This window comes from Carcharodon carcharias, chromosome 1 (genome assembly GCF_017639515.1).
Source record: "Carcharodon carcharias isolate sCarCar2 chromosome 1, sCarCar2.pri, whole genome shotgun sequence".
Classification (NCBI taxonomy): domain Eukaryota; kingdom Metazoa; phylum Chordata; class Chondrichthyes; order Lamniformes; family Lamnidae; genus Carcharodon; species Carcharodon carcharias.
In genome coordinates, this window is record NC_054467.1 from 5,887,109 (window position 1) to 5,908,172 (window position 21,064).

Consider the following 21,064-nt stretch of genomic DNA (forward strand, 5'->3'; position numbering starts at 1 on the left):
GGCAGAGATCTCGGAGGGGGTGCAGGGTTGGAGGAGGTTACAGAGATAGGGAGGGGTGCAGGGCTGGAGGAGGTTACAGAGATAGGGAGGGGTGCAGGGCTGGAGGAGGTTACAGAGATAGGGAGGGGTGCAGGGCTGGAGGAGGTTACAGAGAAAGGGAGGGGTGCAGAGGTGGAGGAGGTTACAGAGATAGGGAGGGGTGCAGAGCTGTTGGAGGTTACAGAGAAAGGGAGGGGTGCAGGGCTGGAGGAGGTTACAGAGATAGGGAGGGGTGTAGGGGCAGGAGGAGGTTACAGAGATAGGGAGGGTTGCAGGGGCTGGAGGAGGTTACAGAAATAGGGAGGGGTGCAGGGCTGGAGGAGGTTACAGAGATAGGGAGGGGTGTAGGGGCTGGAGGAGGTTACAGAGATAGGGAGGGGTGCAGGGCTGGAGGAGGTTACAGAGATAGGGAGGGGTGCAGAGGTGGAGGAGGTTACAGAGATAGGGAGGGGTGCAGAGCTGTTGGAGGTTACAGAGAAAGGGAGGGGTGCAGGGCTGGAGGAGGTTACAGAGATAGGGAGGGGTGTAGGGGCAGGAGGAGGTTACAGAGATAGGGAGGGTTGCAAGGGCTGGAGGAGGTTACAGAAATAGGGAGGGGTGCAGGGCTGGAGGAGGTTACAGAGATAGGGAGGGGTGTAGGGGCTGGAGGAGGTTACAGAGATAGGGAGGGGTGCAGGGCTGGAGGAGGTTACAGAGATAGGGAGGGGTGCAGAGGTGGAGGAGGTTACAGAGATAGGGAGGGGTGCAGGGCTGGAGGAGGTTACAGAGATAGGGAGGGGTGCAGAGGTGGAGGAGGTTACAGAGATAGGGAGGGGTGCAGAGGTGGAGGAGGTTACAGAGATAGGGAGGGGTGCAGAGGTGGAGGAGGTTACAGAGATAGGGAGGGGTGCAGAGGTGGAGGAGGTTACAGAGATAGGGAGGGGTGCAGAGGTGGAGGAGGTTACAGAGATAGGGAGGGGTGCAGAGGTGGAGGAGGTTACAGAGATAGGGAGGGGTGCAGAGGTGGAGGAGGTTACAGAGATAGGGAGGGGTGCAGAGCTGTTGGAGGTTACAGAGAAAGGGAGGGGTGCAGGGCTGGAGGAGGTTACAGAGATAGGGAGGGGTGCAGAGGTGGAGGAGGTTACAGAGATAGGGAGGGGTGCAGAGGTGGAGGAGGTTACAGAGATAGGGAGGGTTTGTAGGGGCTGGAGGAGGTTACACGGATAGGGAGGGGTGTAGGGGCTGGAGGAGGTTACAGGGATAGGGAGGGGTGTAGGGGCTGGAGGAGGTTACAGTGATAGGGAGGAGTGTAGGGGCTGGAGGAGGTTACAGAGATAGGGAGGGGTGCAGGGCTGGAGGAGGTTACAGAGATAGGGAGGGGTGCAGAGGTGGAGGAGGTTACAGAGATAGGGAGGGGTGCAGGGCTGGAGGAGGTTACAGAGATAGGGAGGGGTGCAGAGGTGGAGGAGGTTACAGAGATAGGGAGGGGTGCAGAGGTGGAGGAGGTTACAGAGATAGGGAGGGGTGCAGAGGTGGAGGAGGTTACAGAGATAGGGAGGGGTGCAGAGGTGGAGGAGGTTACAGAGATAGGGAGGGGTGCAGAGGCGGAGGAGGTTACAGAGATAGGGAGGGGTGCAGAGGTGGAGGAGGTTACAGAGATAGGGAGGGGTGCAGAGCTGTTGGAGGTTACAGAGAAAGGGAGGGGTGCAGGGCTGGAGGAGGTTACAGAGATAGGGAGGGGTGCAGAGGTGGAGGAGGTTACAGAGATAGGGAGGGGTGCAGAGGTGGAGGAGGTTACAGAGATAGGGAGGGGTGCAGAGGCGGAGGAGGTTACAGAGATAGGGAGGGGTGCAGGGCTGGAGGAGGTTACAGAGATAGGGAGGGTTTGTAGGGGCTGGAGGAGGTTACACGGATAGGGAGGGGTGTAGGGGCTGGAGGAGGTTACAGGGATAGGGAGGGGTGTAGGGGCTGGAGGAGGTTACAGTGATAGGGAGGAGTGTAGGGGCTGGAGGAGGTTACAGAGAAAGGGAGGGGTGCAGGGCTGGAGGAGGTTACAGTGATAGGGAGGTGTAGGGGCTGGAGGAGGTTACAGTGATAGGGAGGAGTGTAGGGGCTGGAGGAGGTTACAGCGATAGGGAGGGGTGTAGGGGCTGGCGGAGGTTACAGAGATAGGGAGGGGTGCAGGGCTGGAGGAGGTTACAGAGATAGGGAGGGGTGCAGGGCTGGAGGAGGTTACAGAGATAGGGAGGGGTGCAGGGCTGGAGGAGGTTACAGAGATAGGGAGGGTTATAGGTGATGGAGGAGATTACAGAGATAGGGAGGGGTGCTAGAGGAGGTTAGAGAGATAGGGTGGGGTGCAGAGGTAGAGGAGGTTACAGAGATCGGGATGGTTGTAGGGGCTGGAGGAGGTTACAGAGAAAGGGATGGGTGCAGGGCTGGAGGAGGTTACAGAGATAGGGAGGGGTGTAGGGGCTGGAGGAGGTTACAGAGATAGGGAGGGGTGTAGGGGCTGGAGGAGGTTACAGAGATAGGGAGGGGTGTAGGGGCTGGAGGAGGTTACAGAGATAGGGAGGGGTGCAGGGCTGGAGGAGGTTACAGAGATAGGGAGGGGTGCAGGGCTGGAGGAGGTTACAGAGATAGGGAGGGGTGCAGGGGCTAGAGGAGGTTACAGAGATAGGGAGGGGTGCAGGGGCTAGAGGAGGTTACAGAGATAGGGATGGATGATGCTTTTAGTACAAGGATGAACATTTTTAAATGTGAGGTGTTGCCAGGCCATGAGCCAACGTAGGTCAGAAAATCTGCTTGTGTCTGTCCTGAGGCTAACCACATTACTCCCCATCTTATGCTTTCATTTTAGAAAGACCATTTGGAAAGGCTGGTCGTGATGCCACTTGCCACGTTACAAGTCCTATTTTCAGCTCCTCAAAAGCTCATACAGAAACGTTATGACAAGTTGCTCGATTATGTCAGCTGCCTCAAGCAGTCTGAAAGTGTGAGGGAAAAGAAAGCAGCAGAGGAACTGAACGACACAAAGAAAGTCTATGAAGCACTGAATGGCCAGTTGGTGGAGGAGCTTCAGACATTTAACAAAGCGGCAAAGAAAATTCTAATGAACTGTATCGACTGCTTTATGGCTGTCTTCAGGAACCTGATGATTTCAGCACTCCAGGCTTCTCCAGCGGTAAAGAACAACCTGGTGGGTTTTAATCTGTGGGGGAGGTGGTAGATTATTTAAACCAGTCTCGAAACCATTTCATTAAAAATGTACCATTGAAATTCTCTGTTACGTTCTTCTTGGCAAGTCAAAGAATGCGTCAATTTGGAAATGTTGAAGATTAAGGCCTGAATTTCACATTCTCCCACCAGGGGTTTTTTTAGGCAGGTTGGGGCTGGGGCGGAACATGAAATAGGACAAATGAGTTTCTAGTTGGGGCTCTGGCTCACCCCGACCTCTCAGCGATTTTACGCTGGGGTGGATGAGGCCTTGGATGGGCAGCCTGCCCTTGCCCCAGTTAGTGGCCAATTAATGGCCACTCGAGGGCTGTTTCTCACCCAGCCTCAATATTTAGGCTTTTGTGGGGGGGGGGGGGGGTTGTTTTCCTGGGTATGGGGGATGCCCAAAAAATGATCAGGTTTGGGCCTAGAGGGAGTAAGGTGGGGTGGACTCCATCAGAAGCCACATTCTAACTTTGGGTGCCCCACCCCTTAAGGTTCAGTGGCTGCTGGACCTCCCCCCCAACCCCTGCCCCGGCCTCTCCCTGGACATCCCAATTGCCCATTCTGCACCTCCCGCCCCCCCCCACAGCCCCACCACCAGCTTCCCTATCCTCTCCACCCTGGGACCCTGAAAACTCACCTTTCTACCCAGTTCCAGGACAAAGGCTCTGACATCTTCAGGAAGTTCCTCCTCTGTCCACTGCAGGGATGAGAGAGCTGCTGGCCAATCAGATTGGCCGGCAGCTTTCGAAAGTGGGACTTCCTCCCAAGTGAGGAGCGGAAGTGCCGTCTACAGCCAATTGACACTCATCCGAAATATCCTGGCCTAAGAAATGATCTCACTGACGTGTTTAAGATGATTAAAGTAGTTAAATTATATCCTCCAGCGTAGGAGCACGGAGACTAGAATGAGGGAACATAAAAATAAGAGTTAGACCATTCAGGAGGTGACGTTAGCGAATGTTTCTTCACATAAAGGCTATGATTTTAGTTCCCACAGCCTTTCGATATACTCGTGGTGTTTTAGTGCAGCTACATAATAGATCAAATATCTATAACTGCGTGCACTATGTCATAATTTGTGACAATACCAGCACTCTAACACCTGCAATGCATCTTGTTCACACCCAGATATATTACCATTGATGGGTCACCCATCCTTTAACGGCACATTGTTCTTACACTAGGTGGCAGTGCTAGCATTCTCTCATCAGCTCTGTACTTGCCTTTAGCTTTCACAATCAGAGTCCAATGCCATTGTCATAGAATCATACAGTACAGGAGGAGGCCATTCATCCCATCATGCCCGCACAGGCTCTTTGAAAGCTATCCAATTAGTCTCACTCATCCCCGTTCTTTCTCGACAATCTTGCATTTCTTTTCCTTTATCCAATTCCCTTTTGAAAGTTGCCATTGAATCTGCTTCCACTGCTCTTTCGCAATCATGACAACTCGCTGTATAAATAAAATTTCTCTTCATCACGTCTCCTGTTCGTTTACTCGGCACATGCCCTGGTGTGCAGGCAGTAGCAAGAGGAACATTTGGAACTTTTAGCCCCTTGTTGGTATTTTACTTCTGCTAAGATTTTGCTATATCAGATGTGCTGCATTTTACTTTTGTTCCCCAAGAATGGAATGAACCGATAAGCCAATCGTCAGCTCTACTTGCAACGTGTGTTAACGTATAATGAGTGAAACTGGTGCATTACAGGAAGTTTTTCATCCTCTTAGTTGGTCTTGCTTCTGCTCTTTGTCAACAGTTTTAAGTCTGTTTGGGGCTCCAGATTTTTTTACCTTTGTGATAACCAATTTTTCATTTGCCTGAGGCATCAGACTTATTACAATTGGCAAATAAACCAACGAGGAAATGAGGAGGCCTTTTTTTTTAAACAGGGGCTGTTATGATCTGGAATGTGCTGCCTGAAACGATGGTGGAAGCAGATTCAATTGTAACTTTCAAAAGGGCATTGGATAAATACTTGAAAAGGAAAGGAATTGCAAGGTTATGGGGGAAAAGAGCAACAAGAGTGGGACTAATTGGATAGCTCTTTCAAAGAGCCAGCATGGGTATGATGGGCCAAATGGCACCCCCCCAGCTGCTATATGATTTTAAAAATGTATTCTTTCATGGGATGCGGGTGTCGTTGGCAAGGCCAGCATTTGTTTCCCATCCCTAGATGCCCTGGAACTGAGTGGCTTGCCACACCATTTCAGTGGGCAGCCAAGAGTCAACCACGTTGCTGTGGGTCTGGAGTCACATGTAGGCCAGACTGGGTAAGGATGGCAGATTTCCTTCTCTAAAGGACATCAGTGAACCACATGGGTTTTTACAACAATCAACAGTGGTTTCATGGGTCACCCTTACTGAGACTAGCTTTTCTATTCCAGATGATTAATTGAATTTGAATTCCACCAGCTGCCATGGTGGGATTTGAACCCTTGACCCCAAAACATGAGCCCAAACATTTAGATTACCAGCTCAGCAACATTATAACGAGGCTGCGTTGTCCCCACAATTTGATGAATGCTGAGGAGTCATACCCAGTTTTGTTTTCTCATTTTAGGTTTCTCCTCCAGGCAGTGTTCGAGATAGGCAAAAGCAACCCATTGAAGAAATTCATAGCCTGTCGTTTGGTAAAGAATTCGGATCTCACAGAGCGATTGAAAGGAGGGCCAGTTTAGAGGATCGGTCAAAGAAGAGGTCATCTGCCTCCATGGTTAGTGAGTGTTGGCCCTGTCATCAAGATGCACAGCCACAATTATTATAAATACAAAGGAAAAGTCTAAAGCATCAGCTGGGTTATTTCCAATTCTCGGCAGTTTAGTATAGCTGACGCCCACTCTCTTCTTACTGGAGCAGTTAGTGCACCTAAAGCATTATTGGTAACCTAAAATGGTAGCTTAGCTGCCTGCAGGGGTCCTTAGTTCTGGAATTCCCCCCTAAACCACTCGTCCTCTCTACCTCTCTCACCCCCTTTAAGATGCTTCTTAAAACTACCTCCTTTTATCAAGCTTTTGATCACTGTCCTGATATCTCCTTATGTGATTCGGTGTCAAATTTTATTTGATAACCATCCTTTTGAAGCACTCTGGGAAGTTCTGCATTGTCAAAAGCACTGTAGGATTGGAAGCTGTTATTGTATTCCTGTATCCAATCAGTTTGTTTCATGGGATTGAATCAATTACCTGAGTTCAAAGGATAAAGTTTGCAGCCAAACACAGCAACGTGACCAATAATTCAGCATTTTAACATTTGACTCATAGCTGCTTTTTGCTGAAGGGCATTGACTCTTTTCCCCTTCTTGTTTCACTTCAACTTAGGCTTCCCTTCCTGATCTAGTTCCTTCCATTGGACTTGACAGGGAAAGATGCCCCATCATCTGAAAATTCAGAAACCCTCCCTCCAAAAACAGCTGAGACCGTTTAAAACATGTCGGAAGTGAGATTAATAAACTTTTTTGCTCGATAAGAGTAAGATGGGTTGTGGAACTAAGCCAGTACATGGAGTGAAAATACAGACCAGCCTTCATCTAACTGTAAGGTGAAACAGGCTTGAGGGGCTGAATGATCTCCTTCCGTTCCTGTTACCCCCATTACCTCAGTTAATGGATCATTCCAAATTGTCTTTAATCCTTTCCCTGAGGTATGTTCTAAATTTACATTTAGTTATTTGTATTTATGGCTGGAATTTTATGGGCCTTTAGCTGAAGGGCATTGACTCTTTTCTCCTTCTCATTTCACTTCAACTAAACCTTCCTTTCCTGATCTAGTATTTTCCCCTAGTCACACCCCCCACCCACCCACACCCCTGCTCTCACTGCCCCCACTCCCCCCCCGCCCCAACCCCCAACCGGGCCCACACACACCCCCACTCCCCACCCCCACTCCCGCCCACCACACCCCTCCTTCCCCTCCCCCTCCAGGAGACAGGATTGTAAGGGGGGGGTGGGGGTGCAGTAAACTTGTTTTAAAAACAAAGTGGCCAGAATTTGATGCCTCGTGGGCAGATGCGCACCCAACCCGAACGGGGCGTGAAATAGTGCCAGGCGGCATCGGGCGAGCGTCCCAACACCACCCCGCGGGCGAGCAATCTTCAGGCCGGCCAGGCCCATGGGTGTTGGAGCCGAGCCCACCCACAATTAAAGGGCCGTTTAAGATCATTGGAAAGGCCATTGAACCCGATTTTCCAAAACAAAAACAAAAACAGAATTACCTGGAAAAACTCAGCAGGCCTGGCAGCATCGGCGGAGGAGAAAAGAGTTGACATTTCGAGTCCTCATGACCCTTCGACAGAACTTGATTTTCCATTGCCTGTGCAATTTTGCGCTCATCCCATGGGCAAAACAGGCAGGCGGCCAGCCCACATTTAACAAAATCTCATCCACGGGCGGGATACAAAGGGTCAGCAGCTTTGCCAGTGTGAGGAGTTCAGGAGATAGTTTGCTGCTGGTTGCTTAGTGAAACTTGACAGATCCATCTCTGTTCTGAGCTCAGTCTCAGCATTTCTAAGCTTCATTTCAGGACTTGTCGGTGTCTCCAAGGCCCCCGGAGGATTCTGACCATGTGCACCCTTCCAGACAACATTCAGCCTCCCCTTACCCTGGGAATGGGGATTGTGGTCTCAGCTGGAGGCACCTCCCCTGAGGAGGAAGAGAGGGGCAGGAGGGAGAGGAGGTCGGGTGTCCCCAATGCAGCCTCCAGGGGAGGGACCTGTGGGAGGAGAGACGCAGGCACAAGGGGCGCAGGGCCAGCAGGTAGTCCAAGGCGGAAGGGGCAGCAGAAAACGTCACTATCCTGCTGCCAGGGTTTACAGGCGGTGAAGCAGCTACTGAAATATGTCTGAGGTCCAATGCTGAAGGAGGCTCCGCCTCTCCAGGGAGACAGTGACCTCCATCTGTCAGGTGATTGACCCTGAGATCAACTCCGACTGTGTGGGTAGACATCCCATGCCAGTGGCTCTAAAGGTAACAGTGACCCTCAACTTCTCTGCCTCCAGCTCTTTCCAGGGCTCAGTGGGGGAATCTGTGTGGAGTCTCCCAATCAGCTGTCCACAGTCTGGTCAAGCTGGTGACAGAAGCTCTGTTCAGGTGGGCACTGACCTTTATTCTTTACTATATGGATGAGGCCAGCCAGGCTGAGTGAGCCAGAGGCTTTGCAGTGATTGCGCAAACATGGCCATCAAGGCGCCAGCGGGTGAGCTTGGTGCCTTCGTCAACAGGAAGGGCTTCCACTCCATGAACATGCAGATAGTGTGTGACCACAGGATGCTGATTCTACAAGTCTGTGCAAGGGACCCAGGCAGCTCCCACGACGCCTACATCCTCAGACACTCCCAGGTGCCGGGGCTCTTCAGTGCTCCAGCCCGGCTGGATGGGTGACTGCTGGGTGACAAGGACTATCCATTGAAAAGGGGGCTTATGATGCCTCTCCTCCACCCAAGAACAGAGGCAGAGCAGCGTTACAATCTGAGTCACTCCTCCACAAAGGTGGTGGTAGAGACAACCATAGGTCTTCTGAAGATGCACTTCCAATGCCTGGACTGTTCAGGGGGAGCACTACAATACCCCCCAGAGCGGGTGTTACTGATGGTGGTTACATGCTGCGCTCTCCACAATCTGCACTGGCAAGAGGAAACTCACTGGAGGAAGAGGATCTTGAGGCAGCTCCACCGGCCACAGAGGATGAATCCAGTGGTGAGTCAGAAGAGGAGCACCATGAGGAGAACACTGGGAGTGTGGAGGCAGACCTCAGTAACCTGCAGGGAGGCAGGGACACCAGGGACACCTTGATCCAACGCTCCTTCAGCCAGGCTGCCAAAGATCTGCTCCCACCTCAGGCCAGGGCTGCAGCCTCCATCCTGGGTGTCTGAAATGACCCTTTCAGTTGAACCCAAAGTCCACTCAGTGCCTGTGTAATAAAGTTTAGAGCCACTCACGTCCAGCATTACAGACTGGCGTACCCTGCACCAAAAAGATAAAAAGGTGAAGGCCACTGAGACAAAACAAAATTTATATCTCACATCAAATGAACATTACTATATCTGGTGTTAATGGTCACACCAGTAAACATATTAACAAAACATTACACAAGAGAAGATCACCTGTGAACAGTCCCTCGTGGTGCCTTAAACTTACAGTTTTGAACGCTGCGTCTTGTTGCCCCTCACAAATCCATGCCTGTACCAGCATTAGAGACAGCTGCTGACTCTGCTGTCCTGTTGGCCGTGATGACCTTGGCGATTGTCCTCTGGCCTGTGGAGCCTGTGCTGGCCCCGCCTGGGATCTCCCCAGTCACCGCAGATATGATGGTCACTGGAGCAGGGTGAAGGAGCTGCTGCCGTCATCCAGAGCGCTCTGAGAGGAGCCCACAGAGATGACAAACAGCTCGTGCACCAATGTGAGGTCACTCTGGACCTCCCTGCTCACCATTGATGGACAGGCACCTAGCTGGGATAGTGGGTTCCTCATCCATCTTCCACACTGACACTAACCACCTGAGGTCAGTGCCTGTGTGAGGGTTTACAGGTCCGAGCGCAACCCCAGGAACCCCTGATTCTGTCCCTGGAGCTGCCTCTCCATGAGAGTCACCATTCTCTCAATGGAGGAGGCAGTGCGCTCAGCCATGAGGGTCAAAGCAGTGCTCACACTCCACATGGACTCCTCCACAACAGAGACCATGGCAAGTGTACCCTCATGAATCTCCGCCAGACCCTTCCGCACATCCCACTGGACTCCAGCATCTGCTGCCTAATGGACGACTCCAGAGGCTCATCATCTGCCTTCGACTCAGCATCATCCTGGTCTCCAGCAGTCCTCCAACTGCCGGCGCCCTGGGCACTCTCTGCCTCCGCCTGCACCTCATGTGAGTGTGAAGTGCCCTCACCGCTGTGCTCTGACATTCTAGCCGAGGATCTAATGCCCAAGGTGCTGGTATCCGCACTGGTGCTTGGTGCAGAGAGGGGGTGTGATGCAGGTGCATCTAAAGCCCCGTGGTCTTCGGGGTCCTGCGTTCATGGGGAACTGGCAATTCTAGGGGAGAACTCTCTACCAATTTCTACCATTGCAGCTTGGCAAACACGCACCCTGGGGCACCTTGCAGGGCACATCCAAGTCGTGGCCCTTGACCCGCAAGGCACTCAGGACAAGCAGCCAGGGCTCACCCCCTTGGCCAAGACTGGGGTCGTTGACATTTGGCACTCAGACTCTAACACCCCTGAGCTCCACGGTGGGGGGGGCAGTCCTTAACACTTCTCCATGCTGATCCATGCCAACTCGGTACTCACCCTTGCCAAGCGCAGCAGATCGTTGAACCTTTTGCGGCACTGCACCCATGTGTACCGCACACCATCAGGAACGCTGACCTCAGCTGCCACCTCCTCCCAAGCATCTTTGGTCGGGTTTGGTGGCCTCGTGCTGCCATCCCTGTGTATGAGAGAGTGCCGCCTGACACCCACCTCCTCCACAAGGTCCACGAGGCCGAGAAACAGGGCTGAGAGCCCCCGTTGTCCTCCTGTCTGACATCTTCAGCCGCTGGTGAGGCCATTGTTCGAATGACATGGTTTCCTGGACAGAGGCCAAAGATTCTCCCCTGGCAGCCGGTAAAACCTCTGCCAGTTTCAAAGCGCCCGACCCGCTGGGTCGCCATTGAACTCAGCGCCCGACAGGCTCCCAGCCCTTCCCAACCACTCAGAAGATGCGTTTCACGCTGATCAGACCTTAAATGGCCAAGCAGGGGTTGCATTTGCAATGAGGCTGTGGCCAGGAGGGGATTCCAGATCCGCTTCCATCCTGCCGACTTGGCGCGCATGCCAAGCATGAAATTCCGGCCAGTATCTTCATTTGGAAGTGTCTACTGTAGCCAAATTTATTGGGTTTTTTTTCCTTCCTGGATTTTATGCTCCCTCACTGGCAGGTTTGAAGGCAGATGGGTGACCATCTGACACCTACCTGTCCGTCCCTGACCTGTCCTGTCTGAAATTTTACGAACTCGGTGCTCCACCACCCCCCCCACCCCCACCCAGCCCATATCGCTGAGACCCAAGACCTTGGACTTGTCTGGGTTCCTCAGGATTGGGGACTGACTGTAGTTCCTGCAGTGACCACTGCTCCCAGAGGCGCTGCTGGGACTTCAGAACTGCTGGGCGTCCGATTGACCGGCACCTCTCTTAAGGCAGGACTTCCTCCTGAGAAAGGGGCAGAAGTCTCACCTTAAAGCAATTGGCATTGCTCCGAGCGTTAAGTTGATGCGGGGCATCCATCGGGATCGTGCACAGCTCCCACCCTCTCCCGCTCCTGACTTTTTAACCGGGTGGTTGAGGTGGGCGGGGACCGCAGAGTGCCACAAAATTCAGCCCATGACTCAAAAAGCTTCTGTTGCCCCTTTCAGTAATCTCACTGAAGGTTTATTTCCAACAAGTTTACAGCACCCCAGTCAGATTGATTCCAATTCGGAGTGTGTTCATCCAACTGGACAAAGAGATCCCAAGTACAGACGATTCTGTCCTTACTTATATATCACCGAGTGTCAGCAGGTTGGTCAAATGATGGGGAACATCACAGGCCAAGTTTGAACTTGCCTTAATCCCTCAAAACTGCGCTTGGGCACCTCCAGCATCCGTGATTAGATAGCGATCAAGAGTTGGTATTGTTGCCAGTTTGGTCCTCCATAGATCAGAGCCTCTGAAAACAACAACCAAGGAGAGAAGTTGTGATAAAGTTGTGCAGAATCTTGGTCACGGAGTACGGTACACAGTCCTGGTCTCCATGTTAGAGAAAGGATGTAGAAGCACTGAAGATGCAAAAGATAACTGAGATCAGGATGGACTGGACAGACTGGGGCTCTTTTTCTGCAGATAAGGAAGGCTGAGAGGTTGACCTGATAAGAGATCTTTAAAATGTTAAAGAAGTCCAATAGGGTAAGACATAGATATGATTCTACTTGTGGGCAACATGCCCTCTTAATTTTTTTTTTTGTAATGCGCAACCAATAGGGCCACAGGGAGAGGGCAGGGGAGCAGCACGAGGCGAATTGCTCCTTCAGAGGGCCGGCACAGACACGACGGGCTGAACAGCCTCCTTCTTGCTGTAACCGTTCTGTGATTTGTTTAAATTCGCGGGCCCTGTAAATTTTTTTGCACAGCCACACACGTGTGGTCACTTAAAGGGGCCGACGTGTAAGTGGCTCGTACAGAAATTCTCAGGTGGTTGCATGTCTGGGAAGCTGGGAAGGACGATCGCTGGTGGGGGAGGAGCCATAAGTAATATCAGACAGTCACAAGATGTTGAATTTGCCGTCTGAGGGGGTGGATGAGGCGAAAAGCGTGGAAGCAGTCGAGGGGAAGCCGGATTGACAAGAGGGAGAAAAGCTTGGAAGGTTATGATGATACGGTGAGGTTTAGTAGGATGGGAGGCGGCTCTTTTGCAGCATGATCACTGGCACAGACAATTTGGGCTGAATGGCCTAGTCTTGTGCTGTAAATTGTGTTTAATTCTTTCCCTCGTCATTCCCCTACTTTCTTCAGTCTCCGTGATGTCCTCTGCACTGGGGGCCTTTACACTTCACTTGAATTTCCTCAGTTTAAAAAGGTAAAATGCGAACTGACGATGAACAATTTAGCAACTAGGGATGGGCAATAAATGCTGGCCCAGCCGGCAAAGCCCACATCCCCCTGAACGAATATTTTTTAAAAATGCATGAAGCTTCATTCTGTGACTGTCTTTGACATTTATAATAGAATCCCTTTTCCATGTTGCCTTTTGAAACCAGTTTAGATTGTCCATTTTCATAACCCATTGGTCTGGTAACCAACTAAATTACCACTTCATCCTGGTGTTGTTTTGATCTTTCCATTTCCAAAATGGCTCTTCTGTCATTTCACTGACTTTAGCTTTCAATTTGCAATGTAGGAAATTACAATACTTTTATTGCCCATGAATGAGCTGAGTATCTCCACCGCTTTCTTTATTAAAACAGCTGCCCATAAGTTTATTAACTTGTAGATTCATAAAGTCATTATGGCATAGAAGGATGCCTTTTGGCCCATCGAGTAAAACCCCTCACATTCCCCTCTCCCACCATCACTGTATCAGCTGAAAGGAACAGATTTTCTTTGTCTACCTTATCTAGACCTGTCATAATCTCGTACACCTTGATCAAATCTCCCCCTCAATCTCCTCTGCTCCAAGGAGAACAATCCCAGCTTCTCCAGCCTAAACTTGTAACTAAAATACCCTCATCCCTGGAACCATTCTGGTAAATCTTCCTGTGCAGCCTCTCAAGGACCCTCATATCCTTCCTCAAGTGTGGTGACCAGTTGTGGCCTAAACAGATGAATTCAGTTGGAGTTACAACAAAAGAAAACATCATTGTCTGTGATATATAGAGTTGTAAATAAAGGAGGCTGTGAACTTGCTCTGAGGTTTTTACTGGTATTTGTCCTATTTCTGTTTCCCTGAAGCCCCAAGCTCCCCATCAGACTGAAGAGGACAGAGCTAAGCTCTTGGCGACACACAGCCTTGACAAACTGTTTCAAGCAAAGCGGAAATTCAATGCTGCCCAAAATTTAGATGCATCTCTTCATGAAGGTGAAATTGTGGCAGTTCTTGAGAAGCAGGACCCTCTGGGGAGTGTGAATCGGTGGCTCGTTGATACAGGAAGTGAGTGTTTTTAATGTCTATCAACATGGGTTGAGCTGAATACTGTTGGTCTTTTAATGTTCCAGCTGATTAACTCCATTGCTCCCCTTTTATGCAAGATGGGGTGAGGCAAAACTACACTGCCCATCCTCTTTGGATTGTTGCATTGGAAATCTTGACTCAAGTATAACCTTTATTGAAGAGTAATTGTAGGTTGGTTGTGATTGTGTTGGAGTGGGCTTTACACATTCCAATCAAAAGCACTCCCTGGCTTAGTCAAACCAAAGCTTTCTTTTGCTGGAGTCTCATCCTGAAAGAACAGAAATGAAATAGTTAACTGAGGAAGGCTGTTATGCTCTTTATTAAACATGCGCTAAACATGGCTTAGTGTGCAGCACACTGTCACCTCCGAGTCAGAAGGTCGTGGGTCTCAGTCCCACTCCAGAGATTTGGGCACAGAAGCCTAGGCTCACACGTCCAGTGCCACACTGAGGGACTGCTACATTGTCAGAGGGTCTGTTTTTCAGAGAGACATTTAAGTGAGGCTCTGTCTGCCCTCTCAGGTGGAAGTAAAAAACTCCATGCCACTATTTCGAAGAAGAGCAGGGGGGTTCTCCCTAGCGCCCAGGGCAAATATTTATCCTCATCCAACCTCAAAAAAAGCATAATTGCCCTGACTTCACTTCAGAAGCACTTCATTGGCTGTAAGGTGTTTTGGACCAGCCTGTGTTTACATAAAGTGCTATAAGAAATACTAGATATCTTTTGCGACTGATTTTATCAACTTTGCTGAGGTTGAATTAAACTGACTCACTCCCTGGTCCCTTATGGATGCCTGGTACATCGAAAGATGGGCTAGATCTTTGCAGAACACCTGCTTTGCAGAACACCTGCGGTCTGTCCGCAAGAATGACCCAAACCTCCCTGTCGCCATTTTAACACTCCACCCTGCTCTCTTGCCCACATGTCTGTCCTTGGCTTGCTGCATTGTTCCAGCGAAGCCCAACGCAAACTGGAGGAACAACACCTCATCTTCCGACTAGGCACTTTACAGCCTTCTGGACTGAATATTGAATTCAACAACTTTAGGTCTTGAAGTCCCTCCTCCATCCCCACCCCCTTTCTGTTTCTTCCCCCTTCCTTTTGTTTTTTCCAATAATTTATATAGATTTTTCTTTTCCCACCTATTTCCATTATTTTTAAATCTTTTATGCCCCCCCACCCCCACTAGAGCTATACCTTGAGTGCCCTACCATCCATTCTTAATTAGCACATTGGTTTAGATAATATCACCAACTTCAACGCCTCTGTGTTCTTTTGTTCTTTTGTCTGTGACATCTTTTGATTATCTGCTCCCATCACTGCTTGCTTGTCCCTACAACCACACCAACCCCCTCCACTTCTCTCCCTCCACCCAACACCTCCCCCCCCAACCACCCACACACACACACACACACACACACACACACACACACACACACACACACACACACACACACACACACACACACACACAGACCTTAAACCAGCTTATATTTCACCCCTCTCCTTCGATTCACCTAGTTCTGTTGAAGGGTCATGAGGACTCAAAACGTCAACTCTTTTCTTCTCCGCCGATGCTGCCAGACCTGCTGAGCTTTTCCAGGTAATTCTGTCTTTGTTTTAGATCTAGCCCAAGATAGCTCACATACATTGGCAAAGAGCTGGCAGTAATGTTATGACTTACAAAGGATCTCAGGCATGGGGAAGGGTGAGAGGTTAATCAAAGTGGGTGGTTTAGAATTTGGGATGAGATTTGGATCCACTGTGTCTCCAGCTCGTCATATTGAGAGCATGTGGCAGAAACTGAGATAAGATTTGGTGATGGTATGCTAGATAATGGATAAAAATGTGGTTTGATCAGTCATATGCTTTTCTGGATGCACTCTTTTCGATACGGTGTGATAGAAGTTATGAGGAATGTGTTGTGATATAACATTAAAGGGTGAATAATGACTGCTTTTGATTCCTTGTAGTGACGCAAGGCTATGTGTATTCCTCATTTCTGAGACCATACAACCCTGTGATTGGGCAGAACGGAGCATCCACAGATGGATTGGTGACCGATGGGGATTTTGACGACATTAGCCTGTTTGTGCCTTCACACTGCGGAGATACCAACAACACGAGGAGTTTGTACTTCAGCACCAGTGACAGCGACAGCCCACTAAACGATTCTCAGGAAGCGAGTCCTTGTACCCCGGAGACGATGTCAGTCAACGGAAACGATGATTACTCAAGTGACTTAGGAGAGCAGCAGGTAAAGCAGGTCAACTGTTCAAAAGCTACTAGGTTGTGCTAACCGATAGCTTCAACGCTTTACTGGCCACAGGCCTAAACTTGATGTCAACGCTCCTCCCTGAGCCAATACCCATTCTACGTGACTTTCGGACACTTGGGGTGGAATTTTACAATCCCCGCTGGCATGTTTGTAGACGGGGGTCTTGTAAGATGCAACACATGGTCTGCCTGCTTCCTAGCCGCCCGCCCTGATCCGTCTCCCATTTTATGTAGGGCGGTAGAGGCATTGGGCAGCCCATCGCCCTTGGGTCTATTGAGGCCCTTGAGTGGCCTATTAATGGCCTCATGCTGCCTCTGCCACTATTTAACTCATGGCAGGAGGAGGTCCATGCCAGGTGGGTAGCTCAGCATCTTTCACAAGGGAAACTGCTGTCGGGCAAGGTGGGGGGAGGGGGGCTTCCTTTGAGCAGTGGCCACCACTTGAACCTGACACTTCTGAGACCACAGAGCTGCCGGCCGATCCAATTGGCTGGCAGGTCTTTAAGGCTGGACTTCCTCCTGAGATGGGGGGTTGTGGAAGACTAACCCTTAGCCAATTATTGTCCCACTAAGCATTAACTGGATGCGGTGCAGCCAGTATTAACAAGCATGTGTTCCCCACTGACTCTCAGGCAGCAGATTCCACAAACCAAAAAATCTTGCCTGTAGAAGAGGTCACAAATTGCCATGTAGAATTAAACTTGGTGAACAATGCTAGTATCCATTTCCACAATCGCTGTAGTAGATGTTGACACACTGGTAGCGCTTTTATTTCTGAGTCAATAAATATGAGTTTGAAGTGCGCAGGACACAGATGTAGTTAGACCCTTCGGTGCGGTACTGGGGGAGCCCCACATTGTTCGAAATGCTGTCGTTTGGGTGAAATGGAAAATCAAGTGTCCAGGTGCTAAGCAGATGTAAAAAAAATTGCAGAGCACGTGTGCAAAATTGGCCGCTGCATTTAAAAGGGTTTAAAAGGAATTACTGGCCTGTGAAGTACTTTGGGTTGTTTTGAGGACTTGACGCAGGGATAACCTCTCAGTCTGAGCGCCACACCTGGGGCGTGGAGATGGTCCCGTGGCTCATACATGCTCAAGAAATTAACAATTTGTGCTTAAATAGGGACAAGGCATCACACTGCTCCACATAATAAATACCCTTAGCACCAAGAAAATTAAAACTAAAATTCTAGTTTTTAAATGCCCCCAAAATGATCTTTTCTAAAGCCTATGGCAGTGACACCTGGGCGATTGGTGTTGACTCCCAGGCAATTCAGGAAGGGTGGGCAACTCGACTCAAAAAGCCAGCAGCAGCTCCCTGCAAAAGAAAAAGGGCAGAGACAGCGCCTCCTGCTGAAAATAAGCAAAACCACATATAATAATAATAACAACGAATTTGGAGTGGGCACAATAACGTGAGCGGGATTTTCCGGCCCTGACACTGACAGGCAACATCACGGGCGGGACGGGAAAATTTGGAGAACCGGTAAAAGTCAACGGCTCTCCAAACTTCCCTGTCCCACCCACGATGATGCCCTTCGGTGTCAGGACCAGAAAAATCCCGCCCCGTGAATGACGAATTCTCCGACAGGGCTTTTGTTACAGCTTCCTTCTTACATCTACTCTACTCGTGTCTGCACTGGCATTTCTTTCCCGCTTCCCCCTCCATCACTCTCCTCAGAATTTAGTTTCGTTGTGAAATTTCTCCTTGGAATAATAACTTTTTCTCCTTGGGGAGCACCTGAGCTGTTGTCGTCCCAAAGGGTCCGCCAAAATCCCGCCGGCCATTGGCACTCCTGCCATTGGAAAAGGCATGCGGTGCAGAGCTCACTGAAATATGTATTTTGCAACGTCTGGCTCCCTAGTGGGAGAGAAAGGTGAGGGTCTGCAACTCCTGAGATGCAAAACAATGGAACTGGAGGGCCAGGTGAAAAGCACCATGGGCTGGATGCAGCTCGTGGGCTATTGGTTGACCACCCCTGACTTAAAAGGTGCTCCTTTCTTGGGAGATAAAAGGAACGTCACCCAAAAAATCCTTCTCTGTCAGTCTCTGGTTGATAATTCCACTCATACCTCTTTGACGGATGAAACACTGGCTAACCTGGTTAGCGAATTATCTTTATTCTTCTGGACAAGCTCACACATGAAGAATTGATCAAACAATTCAGCACAAATGAGAAATGTGATTCATCAGTTTTGACGGAGCCTCTAGTAATCAATGTTTTTACAGTGTTTTTCTGTGGATTCCTATTAAAATTGAAAATTAAGTGGTGATCCAATCGAGGTGTTTAAGAGTGTGTGTGTGTGTGTGTGTGGTCCAGAACAAGGGGGCACAACCTTAAAATTCGAGCCTTCTCCCACTGTAAACAGTGTGTCCTTATTTAACCATCCGTTTAAAGATAACAATATGCAGCAAATTGCATCCTTGCTGCAAAGCATGAATACATTTATTGTCACAATGTCACTGTGTCACTTGATTTTAATTTAATATTATATGCTGCCACAAACTCGATTATGATGGGCGTAACTGGTTGTTTAATGGGCTAGGCACTGACCTTTACCTTCTGGGACCTGGAGGTTATAACTATCAGGAAATATTGATCAGGCAGAGGCTCTTTTCTCTGTTGGTGGAGTCACCTGATAGAGGGCTTTAAAAATTCTGAAGTTATTTGAAATGGTAATGAAAAGGTTGTTGGGCAGCCTAAAACCAGCAGGACATAAGTATAAGATAGCCACTAATAAATTCAGCAAAAACAAATCAGTGAGAAGTTCCTTTACCCAGAGCGTGGTGCGAATGTGGAACTCGGTGCCACAGTGGGTAGTTGAGGCCAATGAAATTGATGCATTTAAGGGGAAACTGGATAAACATGAGAGAGAAAGGAATGGAAGGATAAGATGGAAGTAGGGCCATGTGGAGCGTGAACACTGCCATGGACCAGTTGAGCTGAATGACCTGTGTCTGTGCTGTAAGTTCCACATGTGCAAACAAGGCAGCAAATTAAACAAAGGACTTTCCCCATCAGCGTGCCTTGATATATTTTTAATTGTGTTTACTGTTTAATCCCTTTACAGATCTTTTATGCGGTCTACCCTTTTCAAGCACGGAGTAAACATGAACTCAGCCTTCAGGAGTATGAGCGAGTGAAGGTAGTGAAATCCAGCGACTTGAGTGGAAACACAAGTTGGTGGTTGGCAGAAGTTAAAGGGAAAAGGGGTTATGTCCCTGCCAACTACCTGGGAAGAATGTCCTATGCATGAAGTCTCAACATGTGGAAACCTTTAAAGAAACTCATGGGTGGAAAGACATGTTCTTGACGACACTCTCCTAGCTCGCTAGATCATAGAGAAGAAATCAAGTGTGTTTTACTAGACATTTAAAATTATAACAGGAAGACATGGTCACAGCTACTTGGTCTGGGCTACAATGCTTTCTATCGTGTCTGTGGTGGTCTCATTCCCCATTCTCTTGTTTCTGTTCCCAACAGCATCCAACCGTTCCAGTAGACCCAAGTCACAGGTCTCCTGTGTTTACATATTTTTGAATTCTTTGCAATTGGAGGAAGCTTAACTTTTCATGAAGGATAAGAAACTATTAGCACATAGCAACTTTGTAGGGACTTGGTCCCCGTGTGTGTATGTGTGTGTAATGTGTGTGTGTCCATATGTGTAAGAAGGAGATGAACAAAAGTGAGGGAAAAGGCAAAATTCACTTGCTTTGTATAACAACCAATGGGTCTATAATTTGAAACATATTCCTAGGACGTTGCTTTTAAATATTACTCCTGTGGAGTAAGGCCTTTTAAATTAAAGTCATAATGGCCTGCAGATATAAAATGGTACTTTATCTTTCATGGAATGTGGGCATCACTGGCAAGGCCAGCATTTGTTGCCCATCCCTAATTGCCCTTGAGCTGCCATTTCAGAGGGCAGTTAAGAGTCAACCACATTGGCCATGGGTCTGGAGTCACATGTAGGCCAGACTGGGCAAGGATGGCAGATTTCCTTCCCTGAAGGACATTCATGAACCAAATGGGTTTTTACAACAATCTGTTGTCATTGGTCAACATTACTGAGACTGGTTTTTATATTCCAGGTTTATAAACTGAATTCAAGTTCTTGATGGGATTTGAACCTATATCCCCAGAGTATTAGCCTGGGCCTCTGGATCACTAGTCCGGTGATATTACCGCTACATCACCATCTCCCACCCTATAGCGCATTGATTTGAAAGCTTAGACAATTGGGAATGTTGCTGTCTGTTTACAATTCTCCAATGTGATTCAGGTCCATTTTCAGTTTAGAAACTACTGTCACTGGTACATTTGACCAGATTTAGTGTTCATCTGACATCCCTCCCTCTGCCAGTTTAACGCAATTGTTATCCATATGCTCACTGGAGCTTTATACATGAAGTAGAATTTCTAATCAACAAATCTTTTTTTCTCAAACATTTGTAGAATTAAACAAAAGTAAAATGATGCCGCCCAGAAGGAGGCCTTTCAGCCCATTGTGCCTGTGCCGGCTCTTTGAAAGAGCTATTCAAATATCCACACATGCTGAAGTATGTGTGGGTGACACTTGCATTAAGCTAGCAGAGGGAGGAATGGTAAAAGTACCAGTGACAGTAACTTCTAAACTAATAACGGGCCTGACTTGCATTGGAGAATTGTAGACAGACAGCAGCATTCCCAATTTTCCAAGCTTTGAACTCAATGAGCAGGAGATTGGGAGCACCATATACTAGGTGCACTGACTTTCAACCCCTTCACCTGAGCTGCCTTATTTGAAGGAGACACTAAGCAAGACTCAGTACCAGGGAATGGCACGTTGTAAATACCATCTGTAATGTTTGGACTAAATTTGATGTATTTGATCGTT

General features: G+C 49.0%; 1 protein-coding gene across 1 annotated transcript in view; it reads left to right on the forward strand.

The window, feature by feature from the left end:
• arhgef38 (Rho guanine nucleotide exchange factor (GEF) 38) overlaps positions 1-20,155 on the forward strand; it is a 110,434-nt gene extending 90,279 nt beyond the window's left edge. The window contains exons 10-14 of the mRNA XM_041193435.1: positions 2,876-3,214; positions 5,799-5,951; positions 13,691-13,889; positions 15,884-16,167; positions 19,259-20,155. Of these exons, the coding sequence (XP_041049369.1) occupies positions 2,876-3,214; positions 5,799-5,951; positions 13,691-13,889; positions 15,884-16,167; positions 19,259-19,444 (1,161 nt within the window). The 3' untranslated portion in view covers positions 19,445-20,155. The remainder of the gene's footprint in view (positions 1-2,875; positions 3,215-5,798; positions 5,952-13,690; positions 13,890-15,883; positions 16,168-19,258) is intronic.
• The last annotated feature ends 909 nt before the right edge of the window (positions 20,156-21,064 follow it).